General features: G+C 43.2%; 3 protein-coding genes across 3 annotated transcripts in view; 1 reads left to right on the top strand and 2 right to left on the bottom strand.

The window, feature by feature from the left end:
- LOC111950224 (phosphatidylinositol-binding clathrin assembly protein-like) overlaps window positions 1-9,037 on the bottom strand; it is a 15,082-nt gene extending 6,045 nt beyond the window's left edge. The window contains exons 1-12 of the mRNA XM_070434647.1: window positions 8,399-9,037; window positions 6,278-6,420; window positions 5,947-6,022; window positions 5,638-5,740; window positions 5,275-5,368; window positions 5,039-5,150; window positions 4,763-4,869; window positions 3,752-3,797; window positions 1,767-1,851; window positions 1,297-1,390; window positions 1,021-1,154; window positions 593-693 (exon numbers count right to left, since the gene is read on the bottom strand). Of these exons, the coding sequence (XP_070290748.1) occupies window positions 593-693; window positions 1,021-1,154; window positions 1,297-1,390; window positions 1,767-1,851; window positions 3,752-3,797; window positions 4,763-4,869; window positions 5,039-5,150; window positions 5,275-5,368; window positions 5,638-5,740; window positions 5,947-6,022; window positions 6,278-6,420; window positions 8,399-8,528 (1,225 nt within the window). The 5' untranslated portion in view covers window positions 8,529-9,037. The remainder of the gene's footprint in view (window positions 1-592; window positions 694-1,020; window positions 1,155-1,296; window positions 1,391-1,766; window positions 1,852-3,751; window positions 3,798-4,762; window positions 4,870-5,038; window positions 5,151-5,274; window positions 5,369-5,637; window positions 5,741-5,946; window positions 6,023-6,277; window positions 6,421-8,398) is intronic.
- An 857-nt stretch (window positions 9,038-9,894) lies between these two features.
- Window positions 9,895-12,743, bottom strand: rab38c (RAB38c, member of RAS oncogene family). Its single transcript, XM_023967547.2, has 3 exons — window positions 12,006-12,743; window positions 11,213-11,481; window positions 9,895-10,629 (listed from the first exon to the last, which is right to left on the bottom strand). Exons 1-3 carry the CDS (start codon window positions 12,196-12,198, stop codon window positions 10,468-10,470), a joined length of 624 nt encoding a protein of 207 aa, XP_023823315.1. The 5' UTR covers window positions 12,199-12,743; the 3' UTR covers window positions 9,895-10,467.
- Window positions 12,744-13,170: 427 nt separating this feature from the next.
- Window positions 13,171-15,441, top strand: LOC111950669 (ras-related protein Rab-39B). The gene is made up of 3 exons (XM_023968444.3): window positions 13,171-13,261; window positions 14,216-14,442; window positions 14,735-15,441. Exons 2-3 carry the CDS (start codon window positions 14,228-14,230, stop codon window positions 15,159-15,161), a joined length of 642 nt encoding a protein of 213 aa, XP_023824212.1. The 5' UTR covers window positions 13,171-13,261; window positions 14,216-14,227; the 3' UTR covers window positions 15,162-15,441.
- The last annotated feature ends 276 nt before the right edge of the window (window positions 15,442-15,717 follow it).

Genomic DNA, 15,717 nt, shown 5'->3' with positions numbered 1-15,717 from the left:
CAGGTTACACAGGGAGAGAGAGAGAGTGAGTCAGGCTGCAGGTTACACAGGGAGAGAGAGAGTGAGTCAGGCGGCAGGTTACACAGGGAGAGAGAGAGAGAGTGAGTCAGGCGGCAGGTTACACAGGGAGAGAGAGAGAGTGAGTCAGGCGGCAGGTTACACAGGGAGAGCGAGAGAGAGTGTCAGGCTGCAGGTTACACAGGGAGAGAGCGAGCCAGGCTACAGGCAATAACCCTAGCCCCAGGCATATTGTAATGCTATTTCAGTCCTGTCAGCTGTCCAGTAGAGTGATACAAGCCATATTGACTCACCAATCAGAGAGAGAGGGCATCCAGCAGGGATAGGTATCGTAGCAGGGAAGAGGAGAGGAGGAATTTGCATTGGGAACACAACTGGACATTTCATTTCTTCTAATAAAGGTTGGTGTTGACATCAATTAATATCTTATTTATGTCCTGCAGTGACTGATTTCTGTCCATCACAATCTGCTCAATGTACCTGCCTTCGTTTTAAATACAATACTACTCTTCAAGAGTATACAGTGTGTGTGTGTGTGCGTGCATGTGTCAGTATGTGTTTTTGTGTCCCTCACCTCCCCAGGCGTTGTTGTTAGGCGGCACAGTGTGTGTGCTCTGGATGTCTGGGTTGAAGGTGGGCTGGAGGTTGAACAAGTCACCGGTGAGATTTGGCACGCTGGGGAAACAGAGGAGAGAGACAGACAACAGAGATAAAAATCATAGCAGAGCAGACCCCTTCAGGCCACAGGGCAGAGAGGAAGAGAGTTACAGCGGACAGGACCAAACACTTGGAACACTGCCATTCAGCCATCCATTTTAACGTGGCTCACAGGTCCTTTCCGCTGATAACCCAACTAATATACTGTGAAGTGATTTAACCACCTGCCATTTTAAAATAAGATACATTACTGTTTATATTATACAAACTGAACAACCTGTGTGAAACATACCCAATAGGTATCAACTTAAGCACGAGGATTATCAGACCGTAGGGTCTGCTTACTTATTTGTAACGGATACAACAGGCGAGTTGGAGAAGAGGTCTGTGGCCCCGCTGCTGCTGTTGGCACTGCCCACTGACTGGGCGCTGGGAGAGACGGTCGGCGTCTGCACGTCATTCACCTTGGCTCCCTCGTCCTGTGGGACAAACGCACCAAGTCAAGCCGCAAAAAGTGACAGTACAACAGGGTTGAAAAAAATAAAATAAATTCAGACGAATTCATACAGTAGCGCATCTACATTGTAATGAGAAGTTGCTATACGGTGAGCCCTGTCTGACCTTGAGCCTGTTCTCGTCCTCCTTCTCGTCCATGCGGCTGAGGGAGATTCCAGTGCTGGACAGTGACGACACAGCACTAGACAAGGTGTTAGCTCTGGAGAGACCACACAGCGCTTATCAGTGACCACCACGTACACTCACTGTCACACACACGGCATTCTGGGACTGACCACTAATGAATAATTCCTTTATCTGTAAGCGTTTCTGACTAATGCGTGCCGTAATTGTCATATAATAGACAGGTCTGACACACAAACACATGAAACACTCCCAAATCCAGGATAAATGAGGCTGCATTGCCGTTGTAGTCCAGATGACATACTAGCTCAGGGTGGAACACTGGCACAGCATCATTTGCACATTCATCCTCATATCTATCAAAGCTTCAGTGAGTGACAAAACGTTCCGAAATGCCTGCTTCAGACACAAAGCCTGAAACATTAGCATCAGTGTGTCTGTGTGTTGGTTACCTGGTGGCTGTGGAGAGCTCCTTGATTTTCCTCCCCTCCAGAGAGGCCAAATGCTTTGCCTCAAGGGTTCCAGGAGGTGTAGGGCCTGTTCAGTGGAGAGAGGGGGGGGGGGGGGGGGGGGGGCATGGGGAAACATTAATGCACCAGTGGGGATAGCACTGTGTAAACAATTGGAAAAACACTCGCGTGCACACACACACACACTGCATTTGCATACACTCGCGTACAGGCACACAGACACACACGCCCGCGCACAGACACACGCGCCCGCGCACACACACAAACACAGCGGCCAAGTGGCACATTGTCCTAAGCGTATTCATGTTCAGTCTAGTCTCCATATTTGCAGGTATTTTACGTAGGACAATACATCTGGTATAATTAGGTTTGGCTCCAAGCCAGACATGCACAGATCAGTCCTCTCTCATGCAAGCAAGTACACAGGCCTGGGAGGTCGTTTGTACAGTGTGTCGGCTCCTGTGGGGTTCAGAACACATCACATCGTCTGTTGGCATACGGAAAGGAGCTTAGAAGCCCATTCACAGGTGTGTATAAATGCTCTCACACACACACACATCCCAGTCCATAAATTGTGAGTTAACCAATGGATTCCGTTTCCTATAATCATTTGGGGAACCATTCATTCATGAATATCAAATTTCATAAATGTATTTTACAGGTTAGAGGAGAAATTCTATTAGCAGACAGTCAAATTATGTCATTAGCTTTAGTGACTAGTTCGAAAAGGTTTGGAAGCCGAACGAGTTAACTCACAGAAAGGCAAAGCGTCTGATGAAAATGAGGTACACACGCTTGGGAAATGAACGGTGTATTTTATAAAGACATACAAAATGATGGTTAAATAAACCAAGGATCAGTGAATTCATTTCCCCACATGTGATACCCATGTTTCAGCGCAACATTTGCTTTTCATTACAGAATGCAATCTTAACACATGCAGTAACTTGCAAAAAATAAGAATTTTCATATACTTATTTTGGGGGAATAAGAGAGAATAATGAGAATTCTGGGTATCCTTCTTCTGAGAAATCTAGAATATACTAAAAGTTTCAAATAACAGAACAAAAAAATCTACAGCTCAGTAAAGACATGGGTTACTATTTAGTTGAACAGGGATACATAAGGTCTTCATAAGCACCGCAAACATGACATAATTGACAGAAGCATTTGCTCATGTTCATTTTGCCCCACGTGGAGGGAAACACCATTAGTGTCATTGAAGAAAGCTTCAACCAGTGTTTGTAGTGTCACATCAGATGTTACGCAAGTGCTTAGGATTGCATTATGTATAACATTCAAGTAATATTTGCAGAAACCTATTTGGTAGAAACCATTCGCTGCTCTCCCCACAGCTATTTCGATGGGATGTGTTTCCCGGAAAAAGATATACAATCGTGTTCATTTTGAGGCAACGCAAAGTTAAACTGTGAGAGAAATCAAGAGCTTGATTCCTCTAAGCTATTCTATCAAGAGATGTCATCCCTTGATGTACAAAAGGCTTATATGGGCCTCACACAAGCCCCATACGCCCGTGTTTGGTAGGACAGAGGCTGAAGAGGTGCCGGACTTTTCAGCGCCATTTCAAAATCAAAGCAACAGAACATTTCTTATTTTGTGGGTTAACTTTCGAAAAACCGTGATTCAACTATACAAAAGACTCACAAGTCTAAGTAAAGACGTAAAGGATCGGTCTACCTAAAATCTGCCGAAAGACCTAAGACCAGGGAAGACTATGTTTTGCACAATCTCCAGAATTAGGAAACGAAATATGGCGCAGCAGAATCCAAGGTTCACATATTAGGAACCCATTTTTGGAAGTAGGCCCTCTCTACCCTAGAGCTCAGAGAGAGGGAGGTAAAAATCAGGTAGAAAAGGAGGGGGCGGTTGGAAGCCTGTAGGGTGAGTAGGGAATGGGAGCGTTCAGAATGGACCTACATGGGAGATATTGAGATGAAATGCACCACTGACCTGTGTGAGATCTGGGATGTCACCCTGATCAATTCCAACTTGCTGTGTCACAAAAAAGGAGGGGGGGGGGCAAACAAAAACCAAACATAATAAACAAACGAACACAACCACAGAATAAAGGGGGGGGGGGGTAGGTGTGTGGAGAAGGGAGAAAGAAGAATCAAACAAAAGGATCCATTACTCCATGCAGTGACTAGAAACAAAACAACAAAAAGACAACAGGCAGGGGAATTGGCATGCCCACACGTACACACACACACACAGGATCTGAAGACTGGGTTTGAAATGAATGTTTACACACTGAAATGCCACTGACAGGTGGGCCGGGTACATTGGGCTGTAATACTCATGTGACTGCAAGGTGAGAAACATCCAAAAGAAACACACAACTAATGTTGACTTTGAACGAAAAAAAGGCAGGGGAGACAAATGACAAACACATTGTTAGACGAGTAAATGAATGGGCCCTTAAAGTCAACGTTAGCCCGTTTTTGGATAGAAACACACCCCCATCACCCCAAACCTTCCTCCAAATAGTTAACACATCAGTAAAGACAGCAAGAACGCCTTTTAATAAAAGAATGCACGAGAAATTAGAAAACTACAGAGAGATACGGATCCTCTTTGCAATAGGGCCTTGTGAATTGCAAGTTGTACTTTACGTGGATAACAGCAGACATTCATCATTGAAAAAGAGAGAAAGGGAAGGAAAGAGTAAGGGGGAAAAAAAACCTCTTGCTAAGACATGCAACGCAGGCATCAGAACAGGCAGCACATAGAGGGGCCTTCACCTTGAGCTTCTCAGGCCCACTAATAGGCTAACCTCAGCATTCATGACCAGCATTAGCCTCCACCACACGGCAACAGAGGGACAGAGAGAGACAGAGAGAGAGAGAGAGAGAGAAAGGGGGAGAGGAGCAGAGGTCCGGGAGAAAAGCCCCACCTTCCTGCTGGATCCATCTGAAACCTTCCTTTCCTCAACACAAGTGGAAAAGGGAAAACATTACCTCTGCAACTTTGAGAAACTCTGACAGCTTGGTCATTCTGTTCAGAAACGTCTTATAAATCTCCAGGGCGTCTTTGCATTGGTTCTTCTTCATATCAAAATATTTCTCTTTAGGATACAAGAAGAAGATCGGTTAACTCGGCGAAAGAACAAAATAAAAAAATAAAAAAAATAAACAAGGATTTAGGCTATTTATTTTATATAGTATACATTTACAAACAGCATAGTGACATCCTAGCGGCACCATAGTTGTCTAACAGATATAGAGTGTACTTACCCAGCATGTTGATGACTCCTTCGTTGTACGCGGCAAAGAGGCGGATGGAGTCTTTGAAGAGCAGCATGAAGGCGCTGTTGATGACGCCATTGGTCAGTTCGTTAGAGTTAGCCTGGGAAAACAACAGATAAAGAGACAACACATCGAGAGCTCATGCAGACAGCTCACGGTCATCGTGTAGCCCGTGTTCATTTAAGGACCGCCGACACCCAAAACCATGGACCCCTGCAGCCTACCTGAAAGTCCAGCAGTGCATCCAGCTGATTCTGAATGATAGGCAGAGTCTTGATCAGCTTCTCAACAGTCATGGTGCGCATCACACCGTCGACCCTGTCGACGAGAGGCACGGAGAACCGCTTTAACGGGGCAAGCGACGGACAAACACGTTGCTCTGAACAGATAAAGCATGTCCGTGTCAATCGCGCTGAAACTCAATATAACGCACGCCATATCCAAAGTGGCTGCTGAAATGAGTTGGCCAGTTGAGCCGGGTTACCTTCAATCTATTTAAGACCTGTCTCCACAGGATGTAGCTTAATGACGCATCTTAGTGTGACACGGGGGAGGTGTTCCACGCTGGCCACAACAGGGCATCTTACCCTCTCTTCATCTTGGTGAAGTCCACAGCCACCAGTCTGTAGGACATGGCCTTCTCATTCAGGTACCTGCTGTAGCGTCTGATGAACGTTGACATGTCATAACCTGGCAGAGAGGGAGCACTTGTATTAGTATAAGTGCTAGCTGGTGGCTTACAGAGCCAAACCTCTGCAAGCATTCGGAACGACGGTTTGAACTTTTGAACTGCGCATTTTTTGTTTATGCATTGCACGTTTCTATGCTGTTTTGTAGCTGTGACTTATGTACAGTGTGGGGTGGAATTGCTTCCACGGACAAATTCCCAACAGTACCTTGTAATGCTCCCTTATCCAAGAAGTTGTTCAGGTTAAAAAGTGTGTTTCTGGACGCCAGATACTGGATTAATCGCTGGTGAAACAAAGAGAGCGTGATCATAACCAGTAAGAATAAAGATTAAATCAGTGAATAACATATAATAATGTAACCCATTTAAGAGATGCTTTTATCCAAAGTGACTTACAGTCGTGCGTGCATACATTTTCTTTGTACGGGTGGTCCCGTGAATTGAACCCACCGTTCTGGCGCTGCGAGCGCCATGCTCTGCCAACTGAGCGACAGAGGTCCACTTTAACAGTGAAGCCAGTCTGTCAGCGGGTGACTCACCTCGTTGCCGTACATCATGAGGTGGTGCGTGGTGACGAGGGCCTTGAACACCACAACCCAGCTGTTGTTGGCCGTCCTCTCAAACAACGTGTCAGCCAGGTGGGGGACACTCACGTTCAGCTCGTTGGTGCAGTGGATCAGGTCTGCCGACGACACAGAATGGTGACATTTGAAAAAATGTAATAGTGCTTTCGGTGCTTAAGAAATGTTGTACTCTACTCTACACTGAGGCTGATCAACTCACACACAGTTCCTCTACACTGAAGACGACGTGGGCGATGAAACTACGGGAAACCATTCATTTCCAATGAAGAGAAGCGAAGTGGGTGACGACGCGAGCATGGGCGACAGACGTGAACAGGGTGGGACCAAAGTTAGGGAAGCTGAACTTTATGCAAAAACTCTGCGACATCGATGAGCTAGACCGATCGAGGCTCACTATGGCATCCAGCCCTCTACTTAATAGGCTGCTAATACCTAGCACCACCTAGCTTGCTTGCACCCACACAAGGGCAAAGCTAGCGTGGTGAGGCTGAATACAAGTGTTAGTGAAAACATATTGTCATGCTGAAAATTCCTAGCAGCAGTTGGATCTCTGCTCGGCCCCTCGCACCCTTCAAAAAGATACACGTTCTTTTACTAGTGAATTAACTCTCACTTATTATGCCTTAATTACAGTGACTAAGCCGGCAATTAACATTTCAAATTGGAATTCTGATTGTAAAACAGACGGTCATAAAAATAACCTCAAATATGATTGTGTAGTCCTTCAAGACATTTCACTGTAGGAGGAGTCTAAATTTATGCTAAACCTTAAAAGGGAACATAAAGGAAACATAAATGGAATATCAAGGCGTCCGGATAATCCAGAGGAATTACACTCTTTAAAGAGCTAAATTGCAGTCGGGTACCACATTTTTAAATCACATTTGAAGTCTTCCCAAATGCCACTCAGAGAAAATGGCAGTTTTTCTGACAACAAGATTTTAGCTTACGTAATTCCACTCAGCATGACTCTAAAGTGACTAAAATGTTCACAATTGGATTACTTTGGATAAAGGTTGGGCAAAGAATTGTACAATTAAACATTCCCTCCCCAGAAAAGAATCAAACTGACAGCACATGATGAGACCTGGGACCTAACTAGCCTACCTTGTTTCACTGAACCAATAACCCTCTGGGTCTATGGCATTTGTTGCAGCCCAGAACAGGACTGATTGATCTTAATTGATTGACTGGACACAATGTTGATTGTGTCAAGTCATTATTTGGGTATAAAGCCACCTAACCTAATCATCAGTAGTTAAACGTGGAGAAAATACTTTCTACCCAATAATGACTCCAGTTCCACATTCCCACACACAGATAAACATTCAAATGTTGAGATCAAGATGGTCTCTGACACTGCTGCCACTGAACAAATATGAATGACCTGGACACCAGCTCATCACGAATTGAAGTAGCCGAGAAAACTCAGAAGGCTACATACACCAGAATGTACTAATGTACCTAAATTAGACATATTTTCCTCTAGAACTCAGTAGGAAATGAAGAAATGGTTTACAATTGGTAGACTGACTCCAATTGTGCTTCTTTAAACCTACGCTGCCATAAACATTTTCAGAGCCTATTAATTAAAAGGGAAATTTACAAAATATATTACTGCATACAATGATGAATAAAGTGTAGTAGGCTATTTATGATCACAAAATGTGCATTTGCATCTGATTTGCTTGCTGTTTGGGGTTTTAGGATGGGTTTCTGTACAGCACTTTCTGACATCTGCTGATGTAAAAAGGGATTTATAAATACATTTGATTGATTGATTTTCCTGTATGACACTCAGGAATAATAATATATTTGTCTCATCATGTTCAGGCTACAACACGATAGACTACTGTAGGATAATGACACTGTATGATAATGATTGACTACTGAGCCGTTGAAGCCTATGATGCGCAATTATTCATAGCCTAATAGAATCATTTCGATAAACCCTTGGCCATACCAAACATTATGTACATCATGACAAATACAGGTCGTCTTGAATATTCAATGTAACCAATGCTTTTGTTGCTGGTATGTAGCAACGGCGGTGCACTGGTGGTGTACTTAACCTACAGTCAAGGTGTTTCTTCTTGGGTCCGCTGACTTCATGCGTCGTGGCCTTGCAGACGGCTTTGCTTATAGCGGATCCTGTCATGCTGTGCTGAGCCGCAGCGATCCGATCCGTGATAGACTGTCCAGACATATTCCAAAAGCAGTAATTGGGGAATCAGAAATCAAATTGTCTTTAGTTATGATAGTGAGGGTGCCCTCTAAACAAACTGCCCGTCTGAAAACAAAAACGTACACTGACGCGAATCCGATGGGAGAATTCATACGGCGGCCAAATAGAATTGACGGCTACATTCAGTAAACGAAATGGCAATCCGATGTCCTCACAAATATAAAATACAAAAACCTAACCTGAACGACCCACACCAATATCAGCTCAGAATGATTCGTTCGGAGGTCGCGATGCTACAATATATCCGCGTAATAGCTTTCCAATGGTGATGCCGGTTAGAGTGTACAGCCGCAACAGTAGCCTGCATGAATACAATTGAGCATCAGGAGAGCAACAATCATTGATTAGTTAGCCTACCAATCCTCGGTTGGTGATCACGCGACGTTCTCTCTGGTTATGATTGGGGCTAGACTAATTTTGAAGACGTTACAAAATAGCATATTAATGTATTTTCTCTCAAGCCCCCCTCTGTTCGTGTCGAGGTCTTGTAGCAGTGACTCCTCCTCGTTTTTCCATATCCTTTAATTGACGTGCTCCATATGGTTTATTCTGATTGCATTTAATCTTTTTACAAATGGTTTTTTGTTAGGTAGTCGATTATTCTTTTTTTTCACTCAAACTTCATGTGTAAAATGGCAGTGTAGCCTATGAATCAGGTGACTTAGAAAGGGGTTGATTGGGCAACACAGAAAGGGTCCGGGGAGGGCATCTTAAAGCGGAACACCGCAACTGAATATTAGGCAGCTGCTTCTTGATTTGAAGTGGATGGAATCTGTCTGACTCTGCAGTACTGTCCAATCAGATCCAGACACATCTGAAGACAAACCCCTGGGTTAGTATGCTATTGATGTGAATACCATTGTTATTGGACTATAACAACAACCTTTCACAAAGCACCAGCTTCTCAGTTTCCTGCAGCTCTCTATAGGAATGTAGGACATACAGTACATGTAATGTCTAGGCATGTGACTCTACTCGGCCTGCAAGTGAGATAAAATCCCTAATATGAGTCAGATTTGGCATTGAGATGTCTTCCTCTATTTTACAAATACTGTACAGGATGTAAATGCATTTTTATAGGCTACCAACTATATGAAAAGGTTTGAAATTCACTGGTTCTCTCCCTTTCTAGTCCAGCCTCGTCCTGGGATCAACTCATGGTGGAGGATGCAGATTAGGATGAGAGGAGAACTGACATCAATGTTATCCTTTTATACCTGTGTAGTAATAATATAATGACATAGTAACAATGTTGCATTAGCATGCTGTGTTGAACAACTAACATGGTCAAATACATAGGCTACAAAAATGGACAAGACAACTCTGCTGAACCCCACATCAAAGCCATTTTAATGAAGTTAAAGCTATAGGCCTACACTGCATGTACAGTATAGGTACACCAAGGCACTGTGGCAGTGTTGTCCCCCTCCTATAAACAGAAACACCCCTTTTGTATCAGTCTGATGTCAATCATAACGACATCTTTATATCACACGGTCCGATATCCTTGGTTATATGACTGTAGATATCATAATGTGTGTCATCTCGTTGCTGATATTCTCTGCTTTGTCATTTAGTTGTCTGAGGGACTGAAATGAGGGAGAGCCCTGCTTTCACAATGTGGAGAGGTGGTTCACACCAAGGAGTTACAAGAATGTATTTCTTGTGAAAAGAAAAATGTTCCACTCATTATATTACTATTTTACCATTTCTCACACAAACATGATCATAAATCAACATAGAGAGATACACCACATCTCTCGCATAACGTTTTTTTTCTTCCATGACCCCTCTCAGCTTCTCTTGAAGATGTTCTTTAATTGGACCATTCCTACAGACTACAGAGAGACACATACAGACCCTTGAAGATCTTCATTTTTTCTCCATTCTCTTTGATGGGTCAGAATTTGTTACATGATCCACAGCGAACTCTTTCTTTAACGCTGTTGTTGAACCCAGGCAGAACCTGCACATCTGGGTCTGAATCCAAGACTGTACTCTCTTCGTTGGCCAGGATATGTTCAACCAGACATCTCGCTGCCGCTTCAATGTTAGTGTTCTCCTACAAGATAAAACAGAAGACAAAATCATGTACAGCTTAAATGACAAATGGACCTCAGATGGGAAGTATTCCCCAGGCCAGATCTGCTCAGGATTCAAAATCCTCTTACCTCAGGCAGAAGGATGTTGCTAATCTTCCATCATTATTAATGTAAGCTATCAGCTGGGTAGGCCCCAGTGACATATTCACCCAATCATCCTTCACAGCCAACTGAGTAACTCATTAGAGAGTGGCTGTGAGTGTCCCCTTCCTCTCAGGTTCAGTCTGTGAGAAGGGAACACACCTTTCACAGCCTTGCGGACCATTTCACACATTCCTGTTCACATTCCCCTCGGCTAATTAGCCTGTGTCCTTATACCCCAGGGTATGCTGACATTTCATTCCAACGGATCGCATGTATTTATCAGCCGAGTGTGATTGCATTTCATTGAACGCTTTAAAGTAACCCAAGCTGACAATCAAAGGCTGTAGTCAAATGTATGCTCTTTATAATTTCATAAAAAAAAAATAATTTAAGCTTTATTTAACTAGGCAAGTCAGTTAAGAACAAATTCTTAGTATCTTCAGTATCTTTCTTCCTCACCTTGGCTGAGGTCTCAAACCATCCCACAAATCCATTTTCCCGACAGAACGTGTCCAGTCTGGGCTGCTGGGAGCAGACTTGATCGGACTTGTTGGCCAGCAGCACAGCTGGGACAGGTTTGCCATGATTTAGGGTGACCTTAGTGTCCAGATCGTCCTTCCACTTGAGCACGGCATCAAATGTGGAGGCGCGGGTCACGTCAAACACCACCAGAGCTCCCACTGCCTCCCGATAATACACACGAGTCATATTTCCATAGCGTTCTTGTCCTGGGACAAACAAATACAAGAACAGCACACATTAGGGTCAGAGGCACACAGCACTGGTCTATCTATACTTGAATTATATGTATTTAACTATCTAATTATATTGCATTATGACTTGGCAAGATCCAAAAACTGGTCAGGTTTTTCTTATTACAGAGAGCGAGAGAGAGACTCCTGGCAATAACTGCAGTGCTCATGTGACTCTAATATGTGCATGAGACCAGCTGAGCCCAACACAAGACACATTCCTCCACAGTGCACATGAAACACCATAGGGAGAAATACTTTACACTATTCATTAGGACGATTCATGTAACATTGGCTATCTATGGATAAAACTAAATATAAGTCTCATAAAAGTGCGTTAATTCATTGATACGCCTATTGAGTTGTTGAAAACATAAATGTGATTTTACACAAAATGCTAAACTTGAATAAAGTCTGACGAATCGTCCAAACCACTGGTATTACAATGGATGGATATATAAAGTAAAATATTAAAGTAAAATGGACTGGTTAAGACATACCGGCAATATCCCAAAGCTGTAGTCGTATAACGGTGTCACTGTCCCAGTGCAGAACTTTGAGCGCAAAATCGACGCCAATAGTTGCGCGATAATGTTGAGAAAATATCTGATGGACATAACGCTTGATGATTGACGTTTTCCCGACCCCAAGGTCGCCTATAACGAGAACTTTGAACAAATGCTCCTGCTGCATGGTCTGACTGTGTACAACAGCTCATTCAAAACGCACACCACAGGATTCACTATTTGCCAGTGATGATGGCTTTCTAAAAGACAGATTATGATTTAATACTAATTCCGTTCCAACTACAGCCTACATTCTTTCAAGTGTTTCCATATAGAACATTGCATGTTGACTGTAGGCCTATGTCACGGTGCACCCATACGAAATTATGCCTTCATATCCAAAGGATGAAGTCAAGCAAATGATGTAATCCAACTTGATTCCATCGACCGTAGCCAACACGAAATGTTAACTTTTGATCTTATAATATTTTCAGCATAGGCCAACTTTCTCCCCAAAAAAAGTCTACTCCATAGCTCTAACACCTCCGCAATGAGTTTCCCTCCCTCCAGTCGCTTCGAGACCAGTTTTCCACCCGATGTCATGATACAAAAACATTTTAAAACTGCCAAGACTCAGACACACCCATTATCTTCTACCCTGCAATAGTCTACTGTGGGTCTACTTCAGAGCAGGATTCGCACACAAGCTATTTAACCATTCAGAGGACATTAGGCTACACAGTAGCCCACAAAGATAACCCGAATCTAATCTTCGGGAGAAAAATACCTACATTTAAATGTCCCTTTATAGCACCCTCTATTGAGAGCAGCGCGTAATTTCGGATACATTCTATCTGCGTTGCTGTCTGGGTTCTTACGGTAATGGTGCTGATGAGGGATGAGTCGCGCTATGTGATGCTGTTGTTACTGCCATTTCATCAGCGGATTTTCAAAAATATCTCTCCATCTTTAAACATGGAATTACCATAAAATGAAACCATCGACAAGTTTTAAGGACGGCCATTATCCTATTTCACATGAAACTCGCCAGTACAGTAACAAATCTCAGTGTAGAATAAAATAAAATGATAGCCTAGGACAAGGCCTATTTGCGGATTACTCCTTGGTGTAAAACACAGCGTTTGACTAGGCCTCCTGGGATCACTGTTTCAGAGAGCATCTTCGAGAGAAAATATTTCTCAAGATCATGGGGTTTTCTATTGCCAGGCGTTGATCGCCCATCCAACAAGGTAATTTAACATAAGTTTGTAGGCCTACATGCCGATGTTGTGTTTATTATGGATTAATATGGCATTGCCACAGAGAAGACCGTTGTAACTCGATCTATGAAGGGCGGAAAGAATATCAGTTAAATGTGTTTTAAATTAAGATGGCTTATTCTAAAACGTCAGACTTATGTAGCCCAGACATAACACGTTTCCACATTTTGGCACGGGTGAAATGAGTATTCAATATGTAGCCTATTGTTTGTCTATAAAACTGTGCATAACTACCCTTTTAATTTGGTTTGTAATTAAAAATATATGTTATTGCACTTGATTGGCTTTGCACCAACTGTGTTTCTATGAGAGCTGAATATACGAGTTATGAACCAACGGTGTTTCTATGGGAGCTGAATGTACGTACGAGTGTTATTTTGCAAGAGCTGTCTGTGCATTTACACTGGAAAGAGGAGCGGCCTTTCCCTCATTGTAATGTAGGCTAGGGCAGGCAGACTACTGTTTTTCAAGAATACGCAATTAGTCCGTCCGCAGTAGGCTATTGGAATTCTACATTTAATAGTTCTTAGCACCACTCAAATCGATGTTGGATGTTGCGCACACATCATCACGAATAGGCCACGAAAAAATAGTCATACCCATCACACAGATCTACATAAAAAAATAGGCCGATAAGGATAACGCTTACAATGTTTCCAAAAATTGGAGTCAAACAAAACATTGGAGTAAAACTACCCACTGGACACACACCGGTGAATCAACGTTGTTTCCACTGTGCCCAGTGGAAGCTTACAACAGTTGAACTAAGCTAATGAGGAATATACTGTTTAAGTGTTATTCTTCAAGAATCAATGGGTATATAGGCGATCATTAATGAATGTACTGTAGATACTAAGGAGTCTAGATTTAAGCTAGTCTACTTGATTATAGGCCATTTACTATTCGTTTATTTTTTTGCCATAGATTCTGTGAGATATGGAAGCGATATGGCTGTACCAGTTTCGACTCATCGTCATTGGGGACTCGACAGTAGGAAAGTCGTGCCTGATCCGGCGATTCACCGAGGGACGCTTTGCGCAGGTGTCTGACCCCACAGTCGGTGTAGACTTCTTCTCAAGGCTAGTGGAGATAGAGCCAGGGAAACGCATTAAACTTCAAATCTGGGACACCGCTGGACAAGAGCGATTCAGGTTAAGTTTTTAGATTGTATTTTCCTTTTTTAATCTTCCATTGTAAAGACGAAATAATTTGTCTTAAAAAAATCACTTTTTTTGATAGTCATCTGTAAATATTATTGTTATAATGATATACAATTTTATCTCTATATTATTCATCTCGGACCCTTTCGTTGTCTTGATGTTGAACCTCACCACTTCTCTGTCACGCCCTTTGTTTTTCCATTTCCCCACTTCTCAATGCTTATATTTACAATTTCTCTCAATTCTGTCTCTCTTCTTTGCTTACCCCCTCAACCCTCTCTAGGTCTATTACCAGGGCTTACTACCGTAACTCTGTTGGGGGGCTACTGCTGTTTGACATCACCAACCGTCGCTCCTTCCAGAATGTGCATGAGTGGCTGGAGGAGGCCCGCAGTCATGTCCAGCCTCACAGTATCGTCTTCCTGTTGGTGGGTCACAAGTGTGACCTGGAGTCCCAGAGGCAGGTGAGCCAGCAGGAGGCTGAGAAGCTGGCAGGTGCCTATGGCATGCGCTACGTGGAGACATCGGCTCGCGACGCCATCAACGTGGAAAAGGCCTTCACTGAGCTAACGCAGGACATATTTGAGCTTGTCAAGAGCGGTGACATCAACATCCAGGAGGGCTGGGAAGGGGTGAAGAGTGGCTTTGTGCCCAATGTGGTGCACTCCTCAGAAGAGGTCACCAAGAGTGACCGCCGGTGCCTCTGCTGAATGTCCTGTCTGTCTAGTTGGCTTTACCCCCCCCAGCCCATGCATTCCAGTAACATTATGACCCACTAGCTCCCTGTCTTATCACCTGGCATTTATTTGGCTCTCTCACTCCTATCCTGAATACTGGAAGGCCATATCAGCTCTAGTCTACCACTGAAGCAAAAATGGACAAACCGATTTGGGTCGTTCCATGAAAAGAGTGCCTTTTGTGTCCCTTGGATATTTTAAGTAGAAATTGTGCACCAATATTGCATTTGAATAGCCTGTTGCATTTCGACATGTCCCTCTCTCAACCCTGTGTCTCTTCTAGGAGGATTTTAACCCACTTAATCCCAACATTTCTCAAAGTAACATTTTGTTGCTTTGCCAAAGTTATTTCTGAAGATTATTATTCATTTCGTGTGATTAGTGATTCATTTATGTCTGTCCCTCATTTTAAGGTCAACGGAACTCCCGTTTTAATATGGTGAAGCTATTCCTTTTAAAATATCTATATTTTTTTAAAGAAACATTGAACATATAATAGTGAAATCATAGTGTAAAAGCAGGTGAGCTG

This window comes from Salvelinus sp. IW2-2015, linkage group LG23, assembly GCF_002910315.2.
Source record: "Salvelinus sp. IW2-2015 linkage group LG23, ASM291031v2, whole genome shotgun sequence".
Classification (NCBI taxonomy): domain Eukaryota; kingdom Metazoa; phylum Chordata; class Actinopteri; order Salmoniformes; family Salmonidae; genus Salvelinus; species Salvelinus sp. IW2-2015.
This window is presented reverse-complemented; position numbering and strand designations above follow the sequence as displayed.

Excerpts from the sequence above, each read along its gene's own strand:
- rab38c (XM_023967547.2), bottom strand. The coding sequence starts at position 12,198 with ATGCAGCAGGAGCATTTGTTCAAAGTTCTCGTTATAGGCGACCTTGGG. Across the intron at positions 11,482-12,005 it reads ACAGCTTTGGGATATTGCCG|GACAAGAACGCTATGGAAAT; the intron begins GTATGTCTTAAC and ends TGTTTGTCCCAG. Across the intron at positions 10,630-11,212 it reads GGTTTGAGACCTCAGCCAAG|GAGAACACTAACATTGAAGC; the intron begins GTGAGGAAGAAA and ends TTTATCTTGTAG.
- LOC111950669 (XM_023968444.3), top strand. The coding sequence starts at position 14,228 with ATGGAAGCGATATGGCTGTACCAGTTTCGACTCATCGTCATTGGGGAC. Across the intron at positions 14,443-14,734 it reads GCTGGACAAGAGCGATTCAG|GTCTATTACCAGGGCTTACT; the intron begins GTTAAGTTTTTA and ends AACCCTCTCTAG.